Source organism: Athene noctua, chromosome 3 (assembly GCF_965140245.1).
Source record: "Athene noctua chromosome 3, bAthNoc1.hap1.1, whole genome shotgun sequence".
NCBI lineage: Eukaryota > Metazoa > Chordata > Aves > Strigiformes > Strigidae > Athene > Athene noctua.
Window position 1 is genome coordinate 9,476,845 of NC_134039.1, and position 26,603 is coordinate 9,503,447.

General features: G+C 43.0%; 2 protein-coding genes across 6 annotated transcripts; one reads left to right on the forward strand and one right to left on the reverse strand.

Moving 5' to 3' along the window:
- Positions 1-1,255: 1,255 nt before the first annotated feature.
- Positions 1,256-6,835, forward strand: MTERF2 (mitochondrial transcription termination factor 2). The gene is made up of 2 exons (XM_074901249.1): positions 1,256-1,282; positions 5,533-6,835. The coding sequence occupies exon 2, from the start codon at positions 5,547-5,549 to the stop codon at positions 6,738-6,740; it is 1,194 nt and encodes a 397-aa protein (XP_074757350.1). The 5' UTR covers positions 1,256-1,282; positions 5,533-5,546; the 3' UTR covers positions 6,741-6,835.
- A 2,557-nt stretch (positions 6,836-9,392) lies between these two features.
- On the reverse strand, positions 9,393-26,081 carry TMEM263 (transmembrane protein 263). Of its 5 annotated transcripts, none has more exons than XM_074901913.1 (5): positions 25,969-26,081; positions 22,334-22,395; positions 21,174-21,285; positions 17,382-17,451; positions 9,394-12,134 (listed from the first exon to the last, which is right to left on the reverse strand). In XM_074901913.1, exons 4-5 carry the CDS (start codon positions 17,443-17,445, stop codon positions 11,848-11,850), a joined length of 351 nt encoding a protein of 116 aa, XP_074758014.1. In that variant the 5' UTR covers positions 17,446-17,451; positions 21,174-21,285; positions 22,334-22,395; positions 25,969-26,081; the 3' UTR covers positions 9,394-11,847. The 5 variants fall into 5 exon arrangements, with proteins under 5 accessions (XP_074758015.1, XP_074758014.1, XP_074758011.1 ...); XM_074901910.1 differs by having other exon boundaries at positions 21,174-21,288; XM_074901912.1 differs by lacking the exon at positions 25,969-26,081 and adding an exon at positions 25,501-25,633 and having other exon boundaries at positions 21,174-21,288.
- Positions 26,082-26,603: the final 522 nt, after the last annotated feature.

Below are 26,603 nucleotides of genomic sequence, written 5' to 3' on the forward strand. Positions count from 1 at the left end.
TTTGATCCTGAAGAGATTTTTCAGGGTACTGCTTTCAGAAAGAGTAGAAGCGTCTTTGCAGAGGTATCAGGAGCAGTAGGGCTCAGCTTCTTGAGTGGTGTGTAGAGCAACTGCTGTGCTGTACAGAGCACAAGGCCTCACTAGCACCACTGCTTCAACTTCAGTCCTGGATAGACACATGAAACAGACTCTTTCCGTTACCCCATCAATAGATCAATAGGATCATTTGTTTCCTGTCAGAACACAAGCACTCAAGTAGTCTCTTTTAAAATGTTATTTTCTTTGCTGTCATGGTACAGAATCACAGAATCAAGTAGGTTGGAAAGGACCTTGAAGATCATCTAGTCCAACCGTTTACCTGGCACTGACAGTTCTCAACTACACCATAATCCTCAGTGCTATGTCGACCCGACTCTTAAACACCTCCAGGGATGGGGACTCCACCACCTCCCTGGGCAGCCCATTCCAACGCCCAACAACCCCTTCTGTAAAGAAATGCTTCCTAATATCTAGTCTAAACTTTCCTTGATGCAACTTGAGGCCATTACCTCTTGTCTTACTGCTTATTACTTGGTTAAGGAGGCTCATCCCCAGCTCTCTGCACCCTCCTTTCAGGGAGCTGTAGAGGGTGATGAGGTCTCCCCTCAGCCTCCTCTTCTCCAGACCAAACCCCCCAGTTCCCTCAGCCGCTCCTCCTACGACCTGTGCTCCAGACCCTGCACCAGCTCCGTTGCCCTTCTCTGGCCACACTCGAGTCATTCAATGTCCTTTTTGTAGTGAGGGGCCCAAAACTGAACACAGGAATCGAGGGGCGGCCTCACCAGTGCCGAGTACAGGGGTGAGATCCCTTCCCTGTCCCTGCTGGCCACGCTATTGCTGACACAAGCCAGGATGCCATTGGCCTTCTTGGCCACCTGGGGCATGTCGAGATACGTCGAGAGTATTGATTTTCAAATTATTTTGATTTTTTTTAAAAAAAATTACTACACTAATTCAAGCACCTTTAAGCTCTTCTAAGCCCAGCGAAATCAATTTTAACAAGTGGAAGAACCTCAAGGTGATTTTGCATCCCGAGGAAACGGCGCAAGCCCCTTTACCGCACCGAGACCCGAGCTGCAGCCCACTCGCGTCACGCACCTGCCATGCCAGAGTCCTTGTTCGCTGCCAACTCGGGCGCGGTCCCTGTCCCGCACCGCCACCCGCCCCCCCTCGCGGCGGCCGCCGCATGGTACGTTCTCCCCCCGCGGCGGCGGTGGTAGGGCCCAGCGCAGCGGCGAGCCAGGTCAGGCGCGGCGCGGGCCGGGGGTGCCGGGTCGGGCCTGTCCCGGCGGGTTCCGATCGCCCCACACCGGCGCGGGGCCGGTCGGTGCCTCAGCGGCGGCCCGGCCGAGCAGCGGCCGGTGAGGGCGGCCTTGGCGCGGCCCTCAGCCGCCCGCCCGACGCTGCGTTTGGCCTCCGGTGCTGCGCCGACGGCTGCGGCCGCGTCGCGACACTGGCGGCCCGAGGATAAACCGGGCGAGATGCCGAAGGAGCCCCCGGGGGGTTTTAAACGGGGGCGCCCTCGGGCGCGAGTCCTCGCTGTAGGCCCCAGTGACGGTCCCGCCGCGGGCCGTGGCAGTAACGGCGGGAGCGGGGCTGGGAGAGCCCCGCCGGGAAAGCTCCCGTCCGGCGGCAGGAGAACGGGCCCCTCCCGCCCCTCCACCCCAGGCGGGGTCCAGGGGTGAGGAAGGGGGTGCGGATGGGCGCCGGCCTGCCTTGCGCCTCCAGGCTGTGACTGAGACATCGTTTTCTCCGTGCTAAAAGCACTGCTTGGTGACCTTTGGTTTAAACTGCTGTGCTTCCTTAAGCTTTTTTTTTTTTTTTTTAAAGTTTTTCCTTTTCTAGATATAAGGAAAAGCTTTTTATTCCTATGAAGGTGGTCAAGCAGTAGAACAGGCAACCCAGAGTCTGGGTGGGCTCCATCTGTGGAAGTTTTCACGACTTGACTGGAAAAAGCAGCCTGGTCTTACCTGATAGCAAGACCCTGCTTTGAGCTCTTGAGGTCCCTTCCAACTTGGATTGTCCTAGAATCTTGTACCGTTTTTTCCTGCAAAGCTTTATGTTGGTCTAGCGTAGTTTTGTAATCCTTCTTTTACCTCATTACTGATGCAAAGCAGGGATTCATTTTTTGTCTGTAATTGCAGAAATGGGAATGCTTGCTCTACTATGCATTGATCTACAAAACTGCTACTTATTAATGCTCCAGCTTTCTTAAGCTATTCAAATCCTGTCTACACTGCTCTCTTCTAGTAGATACGTACTCTTCTTGGTTAATTCAAAGTTCAGTCTAGGTATTTAGTAGTTTCATTTAATTCTCTAGAGCCTACTAAGACCTGGCTACAGTTTGCTGTAATGAGAATGGTAGTGACCAGCATACATTAGTAGTCATACTGTTGCTTTCTGAGAGATTTTCTGAAAAATACAACATGAGCAAGAGGTTGGTTTGTTAATTTTTGAAAAGTGAGATTTGAGTCTCAAAATAGGCATTCAAAAATTTTGAGGGATTTTTGAGAAATAAGGGATGAATCAGCTAGTAGATCCTAGTATCCACTTCCTATAGATCTACATAGGAGTCTTGTTAAATAATGAAACTTGTAACACCCCTTTACTCTGTAGATATAGGTCACTGCAAGTGTGCTAACAAGTAGGATCACGGGTAACTTCCAGGCAGACATTAGTTCACTTCCTTATTGCTGTTAAGACACCTGGTGATAAGAGGGTGCTGCTGGCAGTGACAGCCAATCTCTCATCTAAGCTGTTTTGGTTTTTGGTGTTTGTTTTTTTTTTTTTTTTATCTCTCGATTTACAGTCCCCACAGGACTATAAGTATGTAAAAAGTTACAGTGGGGTCCTGTGTATTAGAACAGTAGTCCAGCATGAGCTTTAAGAGAACTCCGAACTCTTGGAAGAGGTTACGTAGCCTAGAAATGTGATACTGACAACTGTGAACTTTGAAATACACCAAATTATAACTTTTAATTATCTTCATAATTTTCTATAGAACATCATGACATTAAAATCCATTCATCTTATTTTGCATGTTGTGTTTTGTTTAGTGCTTTACAAGGACTCCTGAATATCCCAGTCAAATGTGGCTCAGCAAATAAATTCCTTTTATAGTAATCTGTGTTTCTGCATGGGTGATCCTCACTAACAACAGGAAAAAAATTGGCTATGATGTCAAACTTTTTTTGACAACATAAACCTTCTTTTAAGTGAACATAATCATTTCCATGTCAGATCTTAGGACAATTTACTATACCAGAATTTTTAAAAAGCTCTATAATAGATAAAATGACTGTATTTTAAATGACTGCATTACTCACAAGACAATTTTGTTTTAACAGCAGGATTACACATCGAAGTAAAAGTCATAGTTAGTTTGTACTTTGGAAGTATCATCTGACATCCCAAACAATTTTAACAATACTTTATTTTGCTGGCAGTTTCCAGCTGAGCTGAAGCATTAATGAAGAAAGCCCTGATCCTTCTGAGGTTTATTTACTCTGACTGGACCCACTCAATTCAATAGAACTACTCAAGAGTACTCAGACACAGGCGGTTGTGTCACTCCCTGTGGAGGAGAGGCTTTAGTTTGCAGTCCCTGTGAAACAGTCACTTTTTCAGGACATGGAAAGGTCAGCTCACGAAAAGCCTGTGACTTACCTACACTTAGACTGCTTTCAGGGCTACTGGGAAAAATCTCTTGTTCTGTGGTAGAACTCGCTGGACAGCACTTCTCAAGACACAAAGTTTATAAAGATAACATCATTAGCCTTGGGGTTACGACACAAGCAGCTTGATTAGGCAATCAGATTTTGCCTCAGAGATTTGAAATAATACTAAAAAAACAAGTTACCAACAAAGAGCTTCTGTTAATAACATAAGTTCACATATAGGAAATTATTTTTATGTCTTACTCAGTTTATGATGTAGTAATGTAACAGAGTCCGGCTTTTAGAAGCTGAAACATATCAACTTAAAAGCAAAGGTACACTGTCTTGAGATAAAGTATTTTACCCCTGTAAAATATTTAACCTTACCTGGAAACTAGATAGAGGCTTTATCACTTAAGTTCTCTAAACAAACCATATATTTTTTAAAAAGACGGCTATAAAGATTCTAGGGGTCTCGTATAGGGGTTCTGCAATAGGCTTCTTGGTCTGTTGGGTAGAAGATGAGACTGCGTGATTGTTAACAGTCTTTTCTCTCCTAAAAAAACCCCAAGCCTAACTTTTTGAAGCACACTATACTTTGGGAGAGGTGAAAGCAACTGTATAAATAGAATTACGAAATGCACAAATTGTATTTTTTTTTTCTCCTATCAATTTGAGCAGTTTTAAATGTTACCAGCAGCAGCAATTCATGTGAGTATGTCACAGGCCAGCAATTCTTCCTTTCACGCTCTGTGCTTCTAAAAGGTTGTTATGAAAACACCACTGAGGAGGTTGAAGACACACTTGATGAGACCTTTGTTGGCTGCTGGGGCTCCTTTGGCCATTGCAGAGCAGGTGGCAGCACATGTGGTGGTGGTGATACACTGCAGTCAGTTGAGCAAAGGTGGGGTGTGGGGTTGCCCACTGCTGCCCTATGGTTGCCACATGGACCCCAGCACAGCCACACACCTAATTCCTACGGGTGCACAAGGACTCTCTGCCTACTGGGGGTGGCTGGCAACGACAGAAGTGACCCGGAGACAGAAATAAGGGGTCATTGCAAAAGGTAGCTGTAGCAAACTGGGTACTGGAAGAGGCAAGTAAAGGCCTGAAGAAGTTACAGTGAATGTGCTTCCTCCCCTGAAATACCAGTGTGCTTATTCAGAACTCAGTTAACAGACTCAGCTAGTGCAAAACACATAACTAAAGATTTCAGTGACTTTCTCCTTAATTATAACAAGATTTTGTTGTCCTCAATGATAACAAGATTTTGAAATGCAGTTAGGCTGCTAACTGCGGCTGAAGGAGCACCAGGTGGAGGGGGCAGGGTGTATGTCTGACACATGAAGGAACAAGTCATGCTCCAAACAATGCTTGAGAAGTTGAGCAAATACATTCAGAAGGGTTAAGAAAGATATGTAAGTTCCTTTTCCTGTTTTTAGATCATTTAGTAGAATTACTGTCAAATTAAACTGCGTGAAACATTTTTCTAGCATGGTGTGAGTGAGCTGTAACGTAATAACAATATTAGCTGCAGGAACTAGCTGACAGTTTGGTTCTTGTATGACTGCAAGCATTTGCACAGACAGATTGCTGCCCCCTACATCAGGTCTATTGCATCCACGTGTTACTGTTCCAGTGAGGAATTCGTCAGAACATTAACCTTTCAAAAGTATTTCCTCCCCCCCAGCTTTCGCATGAAAGCTGAATTTTGTGGTAGTAACAAAAAACACTCTTTAAGAGTAATTTCTTATGCCAGCTCAGCCTAAATGGCAATGTCTCGGAACATTAACTTGTGCCTTAAACATGTTTTCTCACAGTTGTTCTCTCTCCATAGAGCTGAATTCCACGATGTTGAGAGGAGTCGCTCACGGTGCAAAAGACACGTTTACTCTTCTGTTGGCAAGATGGCAGTACTGTTACCCAGGATGGAATTTTTCATCAGTATGGAATGAAGTAGCAAAGAGAAGCTTCCTAATACATTCCACTTACACAACTGATACAAAATCAAGAGAGGAAAATAAAAAAACCATTGAGAGTCTCTACAGATTTTCAGTTGACATTAAGAAAATACGCAGACTAAAGGAATGGGTCCTTCTCCAGGATACGGCCTACGTTAAAGAAATTGCTGGTATCTTAAAAGAAATGGGAGCAGATGAGACTGCTGTAGCCAACATTTTAGAACGCTGCCCAGAGGCAATTCTCCGTACCCCTGCAGAGATAAACTCTCAGAGAGCTCTATGGCAATTAGTATGCCAGAATGAAAAACAGTTGATTAAATTAATAGAGCAATTTCCAGAATCTTTTTTTACAACTGAATATCACGAGAACCAGAAGGCAAATATACTGTTTTTTCAAGAGCTGGGACTTAAGAATAATATAATCACCAGGTTCCTGACAAGCGCACCCAATATTTTCTATAATCCCGTTGAGAAAAACAAAAACGTGATAGAGACATTACAAAGAAATTATTTAAGTTTAGGAGGTTCTCATGCAAATATGAAGACCTGGATACTGAAGCTATTGAGCCAAAATCCATTTATTTTATTAAATACATCCAGTGCAATCCAGGAGAACTTGGAATTTCTCCAGAAGAATGGTTTTGCTGACCCTGAAGTTCTACAGCTGCTGTCCAAACTTAAAGGTTTCATTTTTCAACTTACTTCTACCACTATGCAGGAGAGTATGCTTTTTTCCAAAAATGTCTTTCAGTGCAGTGATGAAGAATTAAAACAGCTAGTGCTGAAATGCCCAGCGCTTCTCTACTACTCTGTTCCGGTTCTGGAAGAAAGACTTGAAGGACTACTGAAGGAAGGAATTTCTGTAGCGCAGATTAGAGAGACGCCAATGGTGCTGGAGTTGACAACGCAAATTGTTCAGTACCGAATTAAAAAACTCGCTGCTTTGGGATACGATATAAAGAGTGGAACTCTAGAAAGCCTGAATGGTACTAAGAAAGATTTTGAAGTCAGTTATGGTAAAATACAATCAAAGAAGGAGAGGCCAATTTTTAATCCTGTTGCTCCTATACACATCGAAGATTAATTTGAATGCGGTGCTTTAAATATTGCAAAAGAAAATTGTGAAAAAGAGATGTTGATTCTTTGAGACGAGCCAGAACAAAAGTAATCTCAACCAGACTGTAGTCTTACACTGTACTTTGTCCTGGAGTGGGTCTTAGGCACAAATTCATTATACAATTGTAGATTTCTGATGTGTTCAAATGGTATCATAGAACCTGGTTACGATAAATGTTGCCTTCCTCCCCCCCCAAGAGTACCTCATGGTTGTTTGATTCTGTTGCTTTTCCTTATCTAACAAGGCACTAACTGCTTCAGATTTTCTGCTCTGTCACTGCACAGTCCAGCCTGTGGTAGTGATTTGCACAATCTTTATCTGAGACAGAGAAAAGGAGGGATTTTTTTTTCCCAGCAGTGTTCATCAACCCATGGTTCACTGACTTTTTGGAGACTCTTTTCGAGTTCTGTTCCTTATTGCTGCAGCAAGTAGCCCTAGCTCCTGGATCCTGACCTGCAGCAGACTTGACTTCTTGGATAGGAAAGCCTAGCTAGAGCGCAGTATGGGAACAGGGGCAGGACATAATATTTTTTATTTAGTGATTGCTGCATGAGGCCCTAGTATGTTTGTGTACAAACCATAACACAAAGAAGCTACAAGACACCCTCCTTTACATTTCTGAGACTTCAAAATTTACTCCTTTTGCAAAAGGTTTGGGGCAGGAGGAAATACATTTATTGTTAGTGTCTAGTTCTTAATTTATTCTTTTCTAGCAAGCTTACGGAGAGAAAAGGGTCAAGAGAGACTCAAGTCTCAAATGATTGTAGGAAAAAAGGAAAACGTCATGCTTTTATATTAGGTGTAACAAAACTCTAGTCTGTAAACCACTGGTGATTAAAAGTGACTACCCGATTTGCAAACAGCTGCCACAGTTTCTAAATATATGGGTGACATTGCTTCTCAGATATCACCGTATGGTAATTGTTGACAAGTGCTGGCTTTCGAAATAGTAACTATCTGACAGTGTTTAAATTCTCAGGGGATTTTATTTATTTTCATTTACGGGCTGTGAATGATAATATAAAATAGTAGCATCACTGACAATCATCTCAACAGAACTAGGATCATCAGTGATTTCATTTCACAGAAAGACTTTCCTAAGCAATTATTCCATACACATTCCCTCTTGACAGCAGGAGAAAACACAGTCACACAACCCCCTCACTCTGGGCCATTGTTCAAGGTCATTTTTAACAGACATTTTGGCAGCAAGTCCAGGGTTCCTTTTCTTAAAAGTTTTAAATTGCTGAAGAAAGCTTGGATTGAATTACTTGTGTAGAGGGTGGGCTGCAAGATGATGATTTTATATAGCCTGCCACTGCAAGCTTGGGAAGAGCTAGAAACATCTGGTTAGAGCAGTGCCAAGATCTCAACAGCTGAAGGTCTTAAACTCACGGCCATGCAGGCGAGTGCGGACGTGAGAGCAGCTTGTGGGGGTAAACACTGCTCTTCTAGGAGCATGTGTGACAGTGGCAAGAATTCAAGAAGGGGCATGTACCACCAGCACGCTAAAAGTCAGGCTGTCTTACTAAGCCCATTTCTTTGCTGACTCTTCGAAACATATTATCATTCTCTAAGAGGAAACTGGGAAGACAGCCATATTAAAAATTCATAGGAACTTGACCTTGTCACTTTCTGACTGTCCTTCAGGGCTCAACTATTAAGCAGACCACAATATTATTTGAATTCAAAAGCATCCTTCCCCTCATACACAGGGGGGCATTTCTGCTCTCTGAAGCTATTCATAAGACAATCTGAAACACTGAACCACAGAACTGATTGGTGGTTTAAGGACAAAAAGGAAACCAAGATATAAACCAATGTTTTCCTCAAAAATTCAGTTTCGGCATTTCTATAGGTATCTGTTTTTAAAGTTCCTGAAACTGCTTATTCCCATCACTTACAGAATTTCCAGTGCCAATGGACAAAATAGAAAAGTGACATATTTCCTTAACTGAGTCACAACCTCAGTTATCACAAACTCATTTTCCATTATGAATGTGTCAATTTATCCTCCTCCCCTTTCAAAACAAAAGCAGAAAGATTCCTTTTCTCTACCAGCACACTGAAATTAATTTAATTCTTCATTCATAACTCTATGCCTGGGACCTGTTTCTCTCTTCTTCCCAGGATTCATTTATAATAAAACCTCAGGGAAGCTCCCAATTACCAAAACATTGTATTGCTGAAATCTACTTTCTCTTCTCTTGCTGTTACTCAGAGTGAATGTGAACCAGTTTATACCATTTAAGTCTGGCACATAAAAGCCTGTAGACCAGCCTTTCGTTACATAGCAAGCAGTCAGGCATACAAGCAGTTTTCATAAACATTTCCCCTTTTGAAATGGGGGCTGGGAAAAAAGGAGAGTAAAATAAACCCACCAAAAAAACAACCCCAAGACATAAGAACAGCCCCACTCCCCCTGAAAATTTCAGTTCCATATTCCATTCAGCTCTTTACAATCTTAAAAGTGGGTATCCCCAAGCCTCAGGTCCCAGGAAAAAGAAAAATGAGTACAAAGAATTCTGTGCTGTGTCTATGCACAGCCTACACACTGACGTTACAGTTTTTGTTAAGAGCTGGCTGGTGATACTTAGATGCAGATAAATGACACTCTGGGGCATGATACTGCAGGAAGGTTTATACCTAAGTATGCCTTTCTCCACAAATTAAGTGAGGAAGCTTTCAAATGTCTGAAACAGCAACAGTTTAATGTTTCACAAGTGTCAGGACAGAATCAGAACAAGTTTTTAAGACGAAGCGAGTTTCATAAGGGAATGGAAAATATGCAGGATATAGGACAAAGCTCTTCTCAAAAACTAAAACCATATGCCATGTTAAAGTTTTAGTTACAAGGTTCAGAAGTAATAACTACAGGATATGTTAAGAACAAAACATAATGAAGTGTTGGCAGCTCTTTACAGATCTAACATTGTTTATCTCAGACCACACTTGTTTTGCAGCAAGTTTCATAGTATAAAAATGAGAGAATGTCATAAAAAAGGGGGTATGAGCAGTTCAACAATTAGGAAGGGTTTGACTGAGTGTCACAAATACCACTATGCTCCAAACAGGTGACTCTAAGAGTTCAGTGGTAGCGCTCTGGGTATATGCCTCCATTGGAAACTGCAGGGGAACAGACCACACTAAATCATTTGCTGCAGCTAGACTGCCTCCAATAGCCAAGCAAGCTCATTTCTAGAGCTAACCAGTATCCTTAAACTACACTATATTCTAAGCAATTAGTTTCTGACTATAAAAACAAAAGTTTCCATTTGTTGCATAAACTTACCTCATCACACCCTTGCAGCATATTGGAGATAAGCAGCTGGTGTATCTCACTAAAGGAGCAGATAATGCCAATTGTTGGGTTTTTGCTCTCCCCGCTGCCCCAATTCCCCACGCTTACAAATACCATGCTACCAACATATACAATTACTGATATCAAATAAAGTTGTTCCAGAGTGCAGCTGAAGTACCAATGGCTCAGAGAGACTAGGTGACTACCATAATTTACACGTAATGTACTTCCAACACCCATGAATGTAGGACTAAGTTTTAGACAAGTGATATGTTCTGATTTTTTAAAATTTCTAAAGTCTCCCTATATATCCTTTGTGTACAACCATAGCCACTGAAAATGTAAGTTTACATGCTTAGAAGTTATATGTTGGAACAAAAGTTTTTAGAAAATACTGTATATGCAACACCATGGCCTTCTTCTGTGGGCTTCCAAAGAGGTTACTTATTTGCAAAGTCAGTACACCAAAAAAAAAAAAAAATCACTAACGGCTTCTATTTTAAGGCAACCTCAAGCTGTGTCATTACAAATGCATTTTGCCTCACACTGCAGAGGACCTACAGATGTTCCCATTTGAGGTGTGTCAATGTTTGGAATCTGTCAGTATACAATTTACTTGGAAGATATTTCTTTCTCCTTTTTTAAGGCCTCATCTACATTTTTTTGGTTTGTTTTAAATAAAAGTATTGCATTTTACTCAAAAATCAAAATGCAAAGTATGAGAGGAAGATGTAGTGAAAAATTCCTTGCATTTTTCCAAGCTAACCTGGCGCATGATGGAGTTGAGACAGCAGCTTTTCTAGTTCTTCAGTGGTTTCCAACTACACAAAGGAATTTCGTTCAAGTCAGACAGTTGTGCTAGATGACCACAAACATCAGCCCAGTTTCCACTAAGCCATCATTTTTTCTAATGTCTAGAAGAAGTTTATTAGAAGCAAGTTTTCACTTGCAGGAGATAGATGCATATCATTAAATACACCTGAGATGGAGCAATCTCATTTTCAGTAAAAATTTACAAGGTTTCAGATATTGGGATTCTTAAAGAGAGTCTAAAGCTCATTCTGTGAACTGCACTGAAATGACAGAACAATTCTTTACACAGCTTCATCCAGTAAAAAGATACTTTTTTTCTAATAAGGCATTAAGTTAGTTTACTCTTTATGATCCCTTCTACCATGCTGTCAAACTTTCTCACTTCTGTCTCCTGCTCTCATTTCCAATTTCTGTGCACTTCCAGTCCTATTTGCTCCAGTCCTCACTGGCAGAATACAGACACTGACAGTTTACCACCAGCAGATACAGTTTCATGATCGAAACTATTCGGGTACATCCAACAATGCTGTTACACAGCTGAAGGATCCTTAGGCAGAAGGATCTGGAAACCACTAAGAACAGTAAATGGCATCTCATCAAATTGATGGTATGGCAGAGACTACCAAGTTACTATGTTCACATTTTAGTCCAAAACTGCAAGAGACTTACAGTAAATGAATATTCAAATACATATTATCCCTTCAGATACTGGTACTCACTTCTATAGTTATCAAGTGTAACATTTCACCAGATACAAAGCTTCAATCTAGGCTCTAGTAATCTTCATACGCTGTGCTAGCCAAGCTTCTTCTGTCCTTTCCAGATGAAATCGAGTTACTTGCACAGCTCTTTAGAAGATAAAGTGTCTAAGACACATGGCTTCTCATGGTCCAAATCTTAGCAGATTTTAATGCCACTGATGTAATATTCTGGAGAATCGAGTATGTCTCAGTTTTGGTTTTAGTCAGACTTATCCTTTTTCTTTCCTGTTAAAGGCACTTTACTTGCAACAGCAGATCCTACAGCTGTAACACCTCCAGCTACAGCAGAAACACTTCCTTTGACTAGCCCCACTCCCACTGAAGGCACAGATGTGACCGCTGTTTTTGTAATTTCCAAGCTCTTCCCTCCAATCCAAGCAACACCCCCAATCGTGGCACCAACAGCTCCCTTTGTGACACTGAAGAGGCCACCAGTCACACGAGAAAGCATGCCAGGCTGCTGCTGCGGGTGGTCTTTTAATGAACCTAAGGGAGGAAACAACAAGCAAATCAATCACAGTGCTATGATTAAAGCATTTTCAGAAGAAAAGTGTTCATAAGTATTTACTTTTCTAGCCTAACAGCCACTGCACACAGCATATACCTACATTGCAGGGTACTTTTCTCGGATTCTCATACACCCCCCTAGTTCCAAGTAAGAAAACACACTTTGTTGCAGCAAGACATACCTCAATGTTGTTTTAGAAATCACCAGTCAATACTGAGCCTACAAATATCAGGCATATAGTTCCCAGATGGTCTTGCGTGATTAACTTCTGTCCTCTGTATGCACCACTTCCCAGACTTTGGAAAGTGTCATGGCCAAATTAGCCTCATTTCTGGACTTTATTTAGAGTGGGGCAGCACACCCTCCTGTTCCCCCCATCCTAATATTAAGAGTTACCCCACAGAGGGGGGGGACACTCCCAAAAGCACAATCTTGCTGTTCAAATCTCTAAAGAAGGACTGGAAAAAGTTTCCTGGAGAAGCAGAGCCAAAGGTTTACTAAAAAAAAAAAAATAAAAAAAAAGAGATCACTGCTCTTTGAAAAGAGCTCACCTTGAAACAAAGTTGCTTCTTTCCTTATGTTATCACTGTTTCAAAGATGTGTTTACAAGGGTTGTGTGCAGGTGTCAGGGAAGAGGGAAAGAAGGTTGCAAACAAGAGAGCAGAGGAGTCAAAAGAACTGTGAGAAGGACAAAACTGACCTCAACTCTTCACTGTATCAGCTCCTTTCTTCATCATGTACACAAATTTCATTTGCTTCCAAAAAGGCCTTTTTTGTAATTTGTATATGGAGGGGCGGGGAAAGGAAGTCCAATGACAAAAAGCTCATTAAATACCAAAAGTGGTCCCTATAGACATTAACAATAGCAAGAGTTACAGGCTCCCAACAGCAGTCCCAATATGACGCACAAAACCAAAGCTCAAACCACAGGGTATCTGCATGTTATTGACTGCTTATGTATGTTTTTTTCATTTTAATGTTATGTTTAACCTGCATTTTGCACAATTTCTTGCTATATGCTACCTAAATCAATTCCTATTCCATGTTTATAGTACAATTACATAGCCTGAAAATAATAGAAAGTAATAAAAGTAATAGACTCCCAGAATGAGCCAATTTGCCTTCTAATAGTTTAGTAATTACTTCGCATTTCTATATGTAGGCTTCAAAATCCTAGAGATACATGCACCTTGCCTCCAAACGGAATTAAGAGTGCAACGGCATGCCCTACTACTGCATAAACATCATCTCATGTTCAAAGAAGAAACAGGAAAATGAAACAGTATGTTAATGTTGTATTTAAGCACACAAGAAAGTATCACTTACTGCACCTATAAACCAATAGTCCTTGACACATGTTTGTCTCCAAGGTATTTTCAATGGGACCCTTGAGAAATCTTCGGTCCTCATTGTACAGGAAAGTGTTTTTCAGCTCCTGTCTTGTCAATTCCTCACCAACCCCAAACACTTCTTAAAGTTTCAGAGACACCCATGGCAAGAGCCAGCCAATTAACACAAATACATAAGAGTTCGATGGCTTTTTGTATTTTCTAGCTACCTGTAGATATCATACAGGATTTCCCTTTCTTTAGGGAAAAACAACAGAAGGAACCAAGAAAAGAGCAAGTAGACCCACAGTGGGCAGAGCCATGGAGGAAACAAACATGAAATAAAAAGGTGAGGGAGTCAGCAGCAGAAAGAACATGCTTGGAAGAGGACAAGGAGTCTGGAGAGGCAGGGGAAAAGAAGAGTCAGATCTAGATCCACCAGACACTTCTATCCAGCCCCTGCCAGTACATTCACTCTGCACTGCAACATGCCTTAGCAGGACCAGCAGAACAGGTCTCTCTCTCTCCAGTGCCCTGACTGCTGACAACTCGAATTCAGAGGACAGTTTCCAAGAGCCACCTCCCAACACTCATCATCTACAAGACAAAATCCAAGGTGAACAACTTTCCATGAACATCCAATTAGTCAGTAATAATGCCAGGACTGTCCCAGGACTCAGAATTCATTTAAAAAGTGGCAAGTTAGGAATTCCTATGTGTGTGCCTGGAGTAATTCAAACAAAAGATGTCATCTAAACAAGAGAATTTCTTACAAGTTTGACAGAAAACAAAAAAAAAAAGCATACAGAGGAACAGTACAGCTCAAGGGAGCAAAAAAATACTAAAAATGCTTCCAGCTTATACTATCTCTCATTTAAGAAATTGATATAAATAACAAAAAGGGTCATGGAAACTAGAAACAGAAAGGACAACTTTTTACTTAAGCCCTTGCTGGTTCATTCTAGGCCAGCAGCTTTCAGCTCTGGAGATGTCCACATCTCCAGCAAAAATGCATTGCTGACACAAGCACACAGAGATGAGAATTTCTATTTACTTACAGAAAGCCTTTAAACAATCACACTTAGAGGAGTATATGCAGCCTGGTATAAAATCCACTATCTAGGTATTACTCATTAGAGGATTCTTGTCACCAGACTTACACACCTTGTAAAAAATTTGGTGAGACAGTGTTTCACTTCCACCTAACTGGATCACTTATCATCAGGGTGAAAGGGAGTAAAGTTTTATCCCACTGAATTCTAAGAGTTGATTTCAGTGAATCAGATCTACCGTTAGCAAGAAAGGACCCATCATAGTTAAATAACAAGAGAGAACAAACAAAAGTAATCTTGACATGTTTTCTTCCTCACATTATTGCAGGTAGCCAGTCCTTTGACATCATCTACTCTGTTTCACGAGTGTAAATACTGACTGCGACTTGGTGTATTAATAACTTCTGGTGATGGCTGACACATTCCCATTTCGTTCCTGTTTGCATTGCCCATGAGATATAGTAAATGCTCGCAGCTGCAATGAGTTTTTATTGCCAGCTGATTTCTGTTCTAAGATATGCATGCCTGGGCTTGTTTCTAACCAGTAGGAGAAAAAAGGTAAACCGGATCATTCCTAAATCTAGGGAGAAAACGACACAAGTTCTCTGTTCAGGGGTTGGCTCTACCATGCCACCTTGCAGCCAGCTTCCTGCTGAATAGTCCAACAGGAGTTTGAATGAACGTAGGTTGCAAAGGCTGGCACCACTCACAAAGCGGAAAATAAAGCATTAGAGCAGCACTACTCATAGAAAGCATAAGCACAAAAGCTGCTTCCACATATGTATTTCTTTAAAGCCTTTGGGCACCAAGCTTGTTGAGTGTGATTTGGACAAACTGAAACTATTTATAACTTTACAGAAAACTGCAAATTGGTTTTGGAACTGAGCCTTTCCTCTAAGGATTTTTTTTGGCAGCCTGTTCAGAGAGCTGATCTTGCCAACATTGAACTGGTAGCCTTCCATCCACATTTGGCCATCTTTCTATGATGGTGTAAGCATATTGCATACAAAGGCCTCATATGACATTTGAAACAGGGATGTTCAAGGGTATGCCAACATTTTAACTAAACTGATGAGGCTGGAAGAGTGCATGTTAAATAGGACCAAAAGAAAAAAGCCTCTTCAAGGATGGACTTCCCATTAAGATGAGCTGTGTTTCATTCTATTCCCTCTAACTACACCAACTTTCTCCATCTATACTTCATATTCAAACTGGTCATTATTATACTGAAAGAAGATACTGTGCAGAAGAAAATCAGTCTTAATTGTTCACAAATTTTAAATAAAAACCTTGCAATACCTAGTGATGATCAGACTCTGCTGTTATGCTTTGAATCTGATCAACCTACTGAATATTCTAGGAAGATAAAAAATATACACTTGTTTCACTGCCTTCCTCAAGAAAGAATTGGTTGTATTTACCAGTCAGACCACTGTTCACTTTCTATGTGAAGTTTAACATGTTAAGATACAATTCAATCTTTAAGGAAAAAAAACAAAGCTTCCGCCAAAACACCCTTAAAAATTAGATTTGAAGATAACACATTAGGGCATAGTTTCCAACCTGACATTTGCTTTCAGAAATGCCTCTGGGATCTTGACAACCCTGTAAGAGCTTACAAAGAAAAATTTCTGTCCTCACACCATGATACCGTAACAAGTTCAAGTATAGTAGAGCTTAAGAACCACTGTGCCACAAAAATCTATTTCTCCCTTTTCTCTCACCTTCTTGTACTTGGGTTTACTGCCTAATAGTTGTTAAGAATAGTGAGCTATTCCACTTCAATCCCTTCTCTACAGTTAGTGGATAATACTGTTGTTCAAGTGAAGTAAATTGTTCAGTTATACAACATATAAAAGCTGAGAAAAAAATCCTAAACCAACCAACTGAGCTTTAAAGGGTCATAATCATAGAATCACAGAATTATTCAGGTTGGAAAAGACCCTTGAGATCAGAATCCCACTATCAGCCCTACTCTACAAAGTTCTCCCCTACACCATATCCCCCAACATCTCATCTAAATGACCCTTAATATTAATAATTATTAATAATAATAAATTGAAGAGCAATGAACTGAGAGGAATTGTGATTCACTGACCTCTATATCCAACACATCTGGTCTTAAAGCAAGAGAAGACAGAACACAGACAACCTATGTGCCAAAAATGGCTTTTGATCTAGCATGCTTCAGTCACATTATGGAAACAGGATTCTTCACAGTCCCGCCGTCCCACAGCCTGGAAGGGAACTCTGCTCATTTGCAACTCTATTTCCTCTACAGATCTAATAACCAATTTAAGATTCATTTGTTTCAGGAGACCAAGATGCCACTGCATGAATAAAGTCAAGTGTGCATTTGATTTTAGAAAACCATGAGATTGTCAACATTTCAAACCACAGTTAATCATGATGGAAAAGGGTTCCCAAAAGAATAAACTTCCATGTATCTTTAAACATACCTTGTTTAAAACTCACAAGCACTATGAACTCAACAAGGTCTCAGAAAGAGCCCAGCTTCACTTTTGATCTCACATAATGAACAGCAGAAATAAATACTTATTGGACCAATTCGCATCTCTGGAAACTAATCTGCAAATTATGTCCTCCAGTAGCTCCAACTTCTCCATAATTTATCAGTACAGATGTTCACCAAGTTATATTCAGTGGCCTTACTGTAATTAGGATAATGCAAAAGTGAACAATAATCCAGGCTCATCCCACCTCAGGGTTGGCTTGTTCACTGTTACTTAAATGAAAGTTCAAGTGTTCAGCTTGCAGATCCAATTTTTTAAGAGATATCTGAACTTTCGTGACTTTACTTGAAATTATAAAAACTAAAACATACCTTCTGGTGGTTCATCATGAAGGTATGATGGGACTTCTTGTTGATTTTTGTCCGTTTGATTCATTATTGCCTAAAAGAGAAAGTCACATATGCTGTACATTTTGTCTGGCAAAGCGTAAATGTAATCCACAAATCTAAAATTCATGTAGTTAAAAGTTCAACAGAAAAGGAAGTTCTTTTTCATTACTAGATACCCTAACAGCTCCTGCCAAACTACTGCTACTTCATTAACAGACTGTGCTTTTGTATTGTTGAACCAGACTTAGTACTTGAAAAAGGAGCCTCCACCAGGTCAGCAGGCTTGGTGAGAGCTGTCACCCCACACTAAGTGTATCTCAAACCTAAAAAGCAATTGGGAAGAAAAACAGTATGAAAAACAAAACAGCCACTGTCAAACAATTTCTGTTTATGTACTAAAAAAAGAAAAGCTCAGTGATCATAGAGGCGGTGGGCACTAAAAAAACCAGCAGCATCATGCCTGTAAGATCTGTTAGTACCTGGAAAGTGGTACCTTAAAGAAACAAGTCCTCGCAGCAGAATTTGAATAAATGCCATGAAAACAAGATGGAAGAAATGCAATGAAAACGCTCCATTTATCTTGTAACAGTACTGCATACACAGCGTGGTGATAGCAACAGAACTAGACTGTTTTAACTCTACACAAGCCTTCCAATTAAAACATTTCAGAAAGAAGGTTTCTTTACACCAGAAGTTGTTTCCTAGAGCAGCAGTCCCTGATGGTGAGGGGAAGCACAGGAGAAAGCTCGAATCAGCAGCGCTGCTTACTGCGTTTTCCCTTCAGAGGGGAAGAAATCAGTATCTAGCCCAGGCTTCCCTCATGCTTTCCTCACCGACCTAAGTGTGCCTTGGTGCTAAGTAGTGCCTCCTTCCCTGATCCCTCCTGCCAATCCTGCTGTCTCTCCTCAGCAGGCACTGAGATCAGGAAAAGGAGAAAGAAAAACAAGTTGCATTATACCACTCAGCATCCTTCTATCTTCCTCTCAGTGACTTAGTTCCTTTCTCCCTGCACATATACACAAGCCTTTGAATCATTTAATTTCTTCCAGGAGTCACCGACCACCACAAAAATAATTCCAGCCTGTCTTGCCATGCCCAGATCTCTCCATACCTCCTCTGGGTGAGAAAGCAGTGGCTGGCATCTGAAGAAGGAATGAGGAGGCAGAAGCAGAACTTGAGGGTGGGAAGACTCACCTGGAAAACAACAGCTCAAACCCTCACAGTATAATTATGAAGTCAAAATATCACAGTAAAAAACAGCACCCACACACTAAATGATAGATCTTTGGATGCAAAGCAAATCTAAATTGAATATTAAAGAGTCCTTGCAATCAGCACTAAGGGTATCAGCTCACGACTCAGAAACAGGTACCTTTACACAAGAAGCTGAACAGGAAAGCAAGCAATAAAACCTACACTACAAGGATGGCTGATTTGATAGCAATGCCCTCAAAAGCCAGAAAGGCAGATGCAAAAGCTAAGAAACAGGAAGGTGAATAGAACAGCAACACATCAAGATGGATGTAGTCTAATGCATGAGGGCTAAGAGGGCTAATTTGAGAAAGTATCAATTATAGAATTCCTTGTTATTTTATTTAATCACAGGTCAGTAAGTCAAGGGGAAAAAAAAAAAGAAAGAAAAAAGAGCCCAACCAAACACAGGGAGCAACTAAGGGCCATCAGGTTCTGAGGATTTGGGTACTACATGACTTCTTTACATCCATCTAATGCAAGCTGGAAGAAACACAAGGATTTCATCCTCACTATGTGAAGTTACATGTAGGTTGTTGCTTTTTTTTCAACTTGAAACAAAAATATCAAGCACTGTAAGAAAGGCAGATGCTATAAGAAACTGACAGGACTGACATTATTTGATTGAGACATCTGTACAAAGATGAAGCAGTTATGCTTCTACTTAACATGTGGCCATTTTGTTTAACATGATTACTATATCAAGAACTTAGAAGCAGTTTATTCACTGCATTAGGGAATTTACTAAAAAAAGTAAAATAAAAGCCACAACCTAGCAAGTGTTACTTGAAATAAAGGAATAAGAAAAGTGGCCAAAACAGTTTTAAAGCAGACTCAAGGGAGACAAATGAGTTAAGCCAGAAAGAAATTAATTTTCACAAAGAACTACTTCCACTAATATATTTGTATCTAACTGGCATGTAAGTCCCAGAAGAAACCCAGATGAAATTGCTTGAGTTTCCAAAAAAGTTTCTGTCAACAGTTCCTCATAAGAGGCTCAGAAAAATTATTTAATCTCATGAGAAAAGACAAAATAATGTCAGAGATTATCAACAAGTTTAGAGCGGAGTTGGAATAAGTTACCAGTTTTGAACATAGCAGAACACTAAGAAAGTGTCACAAGGCTCCACAGAAGTTTTAGTATTTTCTGCTATTAAGGTGGCATTGGACACAGCAGCACTGTCAGCAGATACAGCCCCGATGAAGTATCGAGGATCTATTGTGCTAGGCATCATGTAAGTATTTAAGATGAGACCTGTCCAATGGAAAAAGTCAGACTGACAAACAGCACAAGTAAAAGATGCTTTCACAACTCTCCGTAATCTAGTTTAGGCCACTGTTAGATTTTCTTGCAGTTCCTGCAAGACTAAATGAGAAAAGCAATGTACTGGCAGGGGAGTTTCAAGGCAGAGTTTCTAGCTTAGTGATAAAGTATTTATATGTTTAAAAAAAAAAAAAAAAAAGAAAAATCACAGCACTACATAAAAAAAGTTATAAGATTAGGTATTCCCTCCCCCTGCTACCTTTCCTAGAACCTCAAGGTTACGTAAATCTTGACCCCTAGCTACTTTTAAAAAGGTATAAAAGAATATGACACAATATATCACTTCAGATGCAATGATTTAACACACTGGCAACTCCTTCTAAACCTCAGAAATACTTCACTCTCTTACAACTGCATGGACCACAGTGGTCTATCTTCCACAGCTCAGCCACTGTTAACTGGTCCTGATCCCAGACCCCAGAAGCCAAGGGAGTATTACACAGGACTGAGAAGAGCAGCTAAGGGAAATAAAGTCACTGTTGTGGGACTGAATTTGTTCTACACAGAAGGGAGCCTTCAGGGGTCCACAGCTCAGAAAGTTGAAAACTACTATATCATCTGTGATTCTACAAGTACCTGGAAGCACTCTAGGGATGCTGCAAGAGATGCGCCTAGCCAGCTTGTGCTAGGTTTTACTCACTGTTCCACTACATCAGTATAAGTGAAAGCAGAAATCACATCACTGTCAGGAAAGGCTCACAACTTGGCCTGAAACAGAACTTGGTACACAAGAGCTCACAAAGCGCAATCCAAGTCCTTTTATTTTTCTGTAGAAGCTCTCCAGTGAATCACAGAATCAAGACCAAGATCCAAAAAAAGGACTTAAGCAGAAAATTTTAAGGTATCTAGGTTACAGCCTACATCATGCATTTTTGTAGCAAATTTAACACATCAGGAGACTTAAGAGCCTCTGAAAAGTGATCCAAAATCCTATGTGCTAAACAGGGTATATTACAACTGGTGAGCAAGAAATTCTATGCACAGGAGCATGTCTTAAACCTGGCTCCCCTCCAGAGAATTAAGGTATTTCTATTGACTGGAGGTCAAAGGCCTGGAATAACTGCCTGGTGGTATAGAACTTCATCCAGTCTTCAGAAAAAGAAGGCAGGAATATAATTTTTTTCCTCAAAAACTGTATTTAGAAAAGCAGAAACCACCCACTATCATTTATGTAATACCATCAAGGTGAAAGAACTCACAGTTCAATGCGTCCTTTGTCTAGTAAGGTCCAAGCTCGTATGTCCCACGTTGCAGGAGTTCCCTGGTCACCAGACTGTAGTGTATCCTAAGGGAGGTTCCTCTCCACCCTCCCTGCTGAAGGTGTGTCCCCACAAAGAAGAAGAAAGCAAAATTCATGAGACCCAGTAAGAGATTACGACTCAGCTAACACTTAAGGCACTCATCTGGAAGTGCAAGGATAAGACTTTTGTGTAGAGAATTAGGTCATTCTGACATGGTATTGATTAAGGAACTCTGGAAACTTAAAATGGAAGCTGAAGATTCAAAGTCCTCTATGCCCTTAATCATTAGTCACAATTATTACTGATATTGCAAGTGCATTCAGCAAGGCAAAGCTTTATCAGAAGCCTGAACTTTGGAACTTTTCTGATACGTTTTTCAGAATCTTCTTCGAAGTATTCCAAGACTTGGCCAAAAAAAAAGAAGGGAGGGAGAAAGCAAGCAAGCAAACAAACAAGCAGATCTTTGGCATTTTCATCCTGTGATGCCAAATTCAGATTATCTTGTGTCACTGGGGAAAAGCCTCCAGCTTCATTTAACACCTGCGTTAACTGATCACATGGAATGAAGTAGGACCTACGAGTCCTGGCAGAACTCGTACAGACATTCATGAAGCATACATCTCATATCAGTGGCACTCTCCTCTTCATCTGTGCAGATGAATACATAAGCTTTGTGTTCTCATATATTACGAAGCGGAAGCAAACCCAGAACTTAAAACATACTTCAAAAAGGGACACCTGTAAACTACTGTTCTTTTTCCCCTGAGTGCTTATAAGGGTGCTAGTCATTCAAGACATAACGGATAACTTCTCGTATTTTTTAATAGCACATTAAAATATGTATCAACCTTTATACTTATAAAAAGTCACTCCTTCCATTTGTTTTAAAGAAGAAAACACACTTTCATATTGTCACAAGTATGAAATGTATAGGAAGCTTCAAATTTTTACACAGCTGTAAAGGAAGAAATGGTTTAGAAGAGAATTTTTAATTCAAGAGCTATCTATAACATTAACACTGTTACAGGACCCTCACTGAAAGTGCTAGGAAGCTCTGGAGGTAACAGTAGAGCCCACATTAATTCACATCAAAGCTGATTAGAATAAAACTCTCTCACCAAATATATTCCTTCGTGAAGATTTCTAGTTATTTGTTTCCACAAAAGTTTTCTGCATACACCTATGAGAAAAATAAAAGGTTAATGACATCTTACGGCAGTACTGTGCTACTATCATACCTGCCATGGGTGTATGGTGGGAATCATAAATACAAAGCCCCATGGTAGCAGAGAAGCACACTTGGCATGGCTTTAAGACGCCAAAATTTTATGAGATTTATCTCACCAAAACACCGGTTCCTTCTGCATGCTTGGAAAATGGAATTTTACTTGCTCCATATGCTGTCATGAGGATTACTACAAAGCATGGTAACCAGTGTTTAGACACAACCTCACAACCTCTCCTTAACATGCCTGCAGTTCTTGGAGAGCAATTTGCATAAAATTTCAGCCTTCCATTGAGAAGTGGGCTCTAACCATTACAGACGTGTGTGCAACTTCCCGAGCTTCAGATGATGCTCTTGATGTCTTTCTGACTTTACAAACAAAAAGCCCTACTGTTTCAGCGCAGCAAACCTGGCCCAAGCAGCAGCCAGTAAAGACTGGCTTGTTTCAATGCCACTACTCAGATATTTGTGGGCAGCAACAAAACTACCCAAGGATGGGGCCAATTTCAGTTGGCAGCGTAACGCTGCTCCAGAAGGCTGTAGCAGCAGCACACAGTGCTGGAACTATTCACCTGACAGAACTGCAAACAAACTGATCGCCTCGTCTCAGTCCACCACAAAAAAAATTATCTTCCTTCTGCCCACCAGCTATGCAGTTGGAAATCTTGGCTACAGAGCTGATGGAAAACAAAACAACCCTTGCCATGTGCATGGCTCTCCTTCCCCTCTTTCAGCAGCTGCAGCAGATTTCAGAATGAACTTGATGTCTTCCACGTAAATAAAAAAAAAAAAAAATATTTTCAGGGATAGTACTTTAAGAAATACATTTTGGAAAGAGTAACAGTGCTCTACTCTCCAAATTAAACAAGGAAATAAGCATGAAGCCCAAAAGGTAATTCCACCCATGGCTGCTCTTTAGGGTACTGCTCCAAGCTACACAAGCAACCCCTGGCTATCCGTTTCCCTGTTTCATGCCTTGGATTGGGGCTTGTAATGGGTTATGAGTAAGAGTGCTCAGTGCTGTTAGTTCTCTCAGACATAACCATCAGAGCACAGCTGATACGGAAATGTGTTTTTCAGTTAGTTAATGCAAAGGGAGACAGTTGACTGAGCTTCTGCAAAAAGAAAGAGTCAACACTAACAGCACTAAAGTAAAAAAACAAATCCAGGCACATAGAAAGCGTATAGCTAAAAACCAAGAGCATAGCTGACATTTCAACAGGCCTTCTGTTTAAAAGCCAAGTTTCAAAATTCAGATTCATATACAAAGCAAGTCTGGCTTGAAAGCAAACATGCCCATTTCAGAGGAAAAAAAGACACACTTTACAGGGAAAGACTACAAAAAGTTCATCAGAAGCTTCCAGGTGTGAACCACAGCTTACTTTTAAACCTGTAGCAGGACAGGCTACAACCCTCCTCAAAAGAGACCAAGTCTGCCATAAGAAATACAAACAACAGGCTCACAGCATGCAGGTTCAGCGCACAGCTGGGAAGGTAATGCAACATATCTGTATTAAAAAAGCAAACACACACACTGCACAATTAAAGGCAATAAATGAGGCATATCTCCTTCAAAAAAACCACAACCAACCCTTAACTCTGCCTGGGGCATTGCAGCATCGTATCTGCCTATAAGAGAATCCAGCATTTCTCCATCACCCTCAACTAAAGTACAGATCAGCTCCAGAAAAGGCTCTAGGGCTCTAGATGTGGGCAATCAAGTTTTCTGTGAAGCAAGGATTTGCAAGATACCAAACCAAAGGCTGTGGGAACCTGAATTCCTGAATTCTTTTCTAGTCCTCCAAAACTAGTTTGTAGAAATTAAATGGTAAATTCCAGTAAGGCACAGGGCACAGCTTCAGAAAGGCCATGGAAGCTCCATTTTACCAGTCCTGTCATCCTCTGCCTTCTGCTAGCTCAGCCTTCTAAAGCTGAGCCTTCACCCTTTCTTCTAACGCTCTCCCAATGCCCGAGCTCCACACTCACCTCAGCTCCCCTTTTCCAGGAGACCTACAGAACTAAAACCTGACAGTGCCTAACAGCCAGAGCCAGAAAGCAGCTGCTGAACTTCTTGCCATCACTGCTGATGAAATAATGAACTTTTTCCCCTAGCATTCACCACCTCTTTGTTGGCTCCTGCCTAATATTTAGACCCTGTTCGCTTGCCGGACAAGGACCACCTTTTCGTTTACGCTTTTGTGACACAATCTATTTCTGTACTGAGGAGGCAACACAAACTTCACTGAATGTTTAGCATTCAGCTTAACAGAAAGCTTTAGGAAAAAAAAAAAAGCTAGTATTTACTGAGCAGTCTTAAAATTGATGTGCATAGAAACCAGTATTTGTGTACTAAATTAAGCTATCTTGTATATACCCTTCTAATGATACAGATGCTGCCCGAAGCAATGCCCTGGACACGCTGGCTACGTGCACTTGGTATTTATCTTCCTCATGGAGTGACATCCTGATTCAGAGTTCTCGTTTTCAGCCCGGTTAAACGAGCAGAAGCAAGCATTTAATCGCATCCGCAGAGGCTGTCTATGAGCTTTGCACAATGACCAGAACCAGCTGCACGGCTGAAATAATTTGGGTTTATTTTCAGGCTACACTTTGTGAACACCTAGGCTAGGTGAATGCGAAAAGCTTAGCTGCTCCCGAACAGTTTACAAAAAAAACAAAACACCCTCTTCAGACTCTACTCCTTCACGCCGGACTTAAGATAAATGGATGGAATAAAGAGCAGGTTACTACAGGAAACATCCGAATACAGCGAAGTTTAAACAGAAGAAAAGCCCAAACAAAGCCTCTCCTGGCATGGAGAAGTTCACGGGGAAGAGCAGAGCAGCCAGGAGCGAGGCCAAGGCGAGCCCGGCTCCCCCAGCCGCCCGCCCAGGCGGCAGCTCTCCGAGCCGGGTCTCCGGGACGCGGCAGCCGCTCCCGAGCCCGGTCCCGCACCCGAGGAGGCGCCGACTCCGGCCCGTCGAGGCCTCTCACCACTCCCCCCCCTGGAGGGCGGACCAAGGCCCCGCAGCCCCCGCCACGTCCTCCCCTCGCCGCTACCTGCCTCCCCGGCGGAGCTCGGGAGGCGGCCCGGCCGCGACCCCCGCCCGCCAGCACCGCCGCGCACCTCGGCGCAGGGCGGCGGCACTGACGTGGCAGCCAAGGCCGCGGCGGAGCCGCTACGGCCGGCCCGGCCCTCTCTCCCTCTCCCTCCCGCCCGCCCGCCCCCGGTCGGTGCCGCGGCAGGAAGCACAAAGGCGGGCGGCTGCGCCCGCCCCGGGCCGCCGGCGCGGCGGGAGGCGCTGGGGGCAGGTGGTGGCGGCGGCGGCCCCGCTTCCCCGGGCCCGCCTCTCCCGCCGGCGGCTCCGCCGGGTCCCCTCCCGCCTCCTCCCCCAGAAGTTTCCCTTCCTCCGCGAGGAGGAAAAGAGGGAAGGCGGGAGGGCGCTGGGGCGGCTGCTCGCCCGCCCACCCGCCCGCCGGGCTCCCGCGGCTAACGGCGGAGCGGCCCCTCAGCCCCCCGGCACTCACCGCCCGACGGACGCGGCTCGGCTGGGCTCGGCTCCGCCGCAGACTTTACTCCTGCGCCTTTCCCCGCTGCCGACGTGGCGCCCGCCGCCGCCCGCCCCGTCGGCGCCCGCAGACCCCGCCCCAGCGCCCGGCGCGGCGCGGCCCCTCGGCTGCTGGGGGGCGCGCAGGCGCCGCCGCTCCGCCGCCTGCCCCCGCCCCGGGGGCTGCCGGGGGCCCCCGCGGCATCACCCGCGCCGCCTCCTCCGGCGGCGCCACGCGTCCCCGCCGGCAGCCCCGCAGGGCCTGCGCAGGCCCGGCCCGACCCCCGTGGCCCCGACAGGCCCGCGGGCTCTCCCTCCCCCGGGCAGCGGGGCAGGCCCGGACACGCGGCGGTTGCGGGGGTCCTGCGCTGAGCGGGGCCTTCGTGGCTGCGGGGCCGGGGCCCCGATGTGGGGGAAGATGGTAGGTAGCGGTAGGGCAGACAGAGGGGAGGAGGAAAGGGAGGACGGCACTGCCGTCGCCGACTGAGATGCTGCGGGAGTTGGGCCTGCGGTGCGCGGTTGGGCTGGGGAGCGCCTCGGCCGGGAGGTCGGGGTGCCGTCGGCTGGAGGGGGAGGCTGCAGAAGCTCCCCGCGGCAAGGAGCACACCGTCCTGC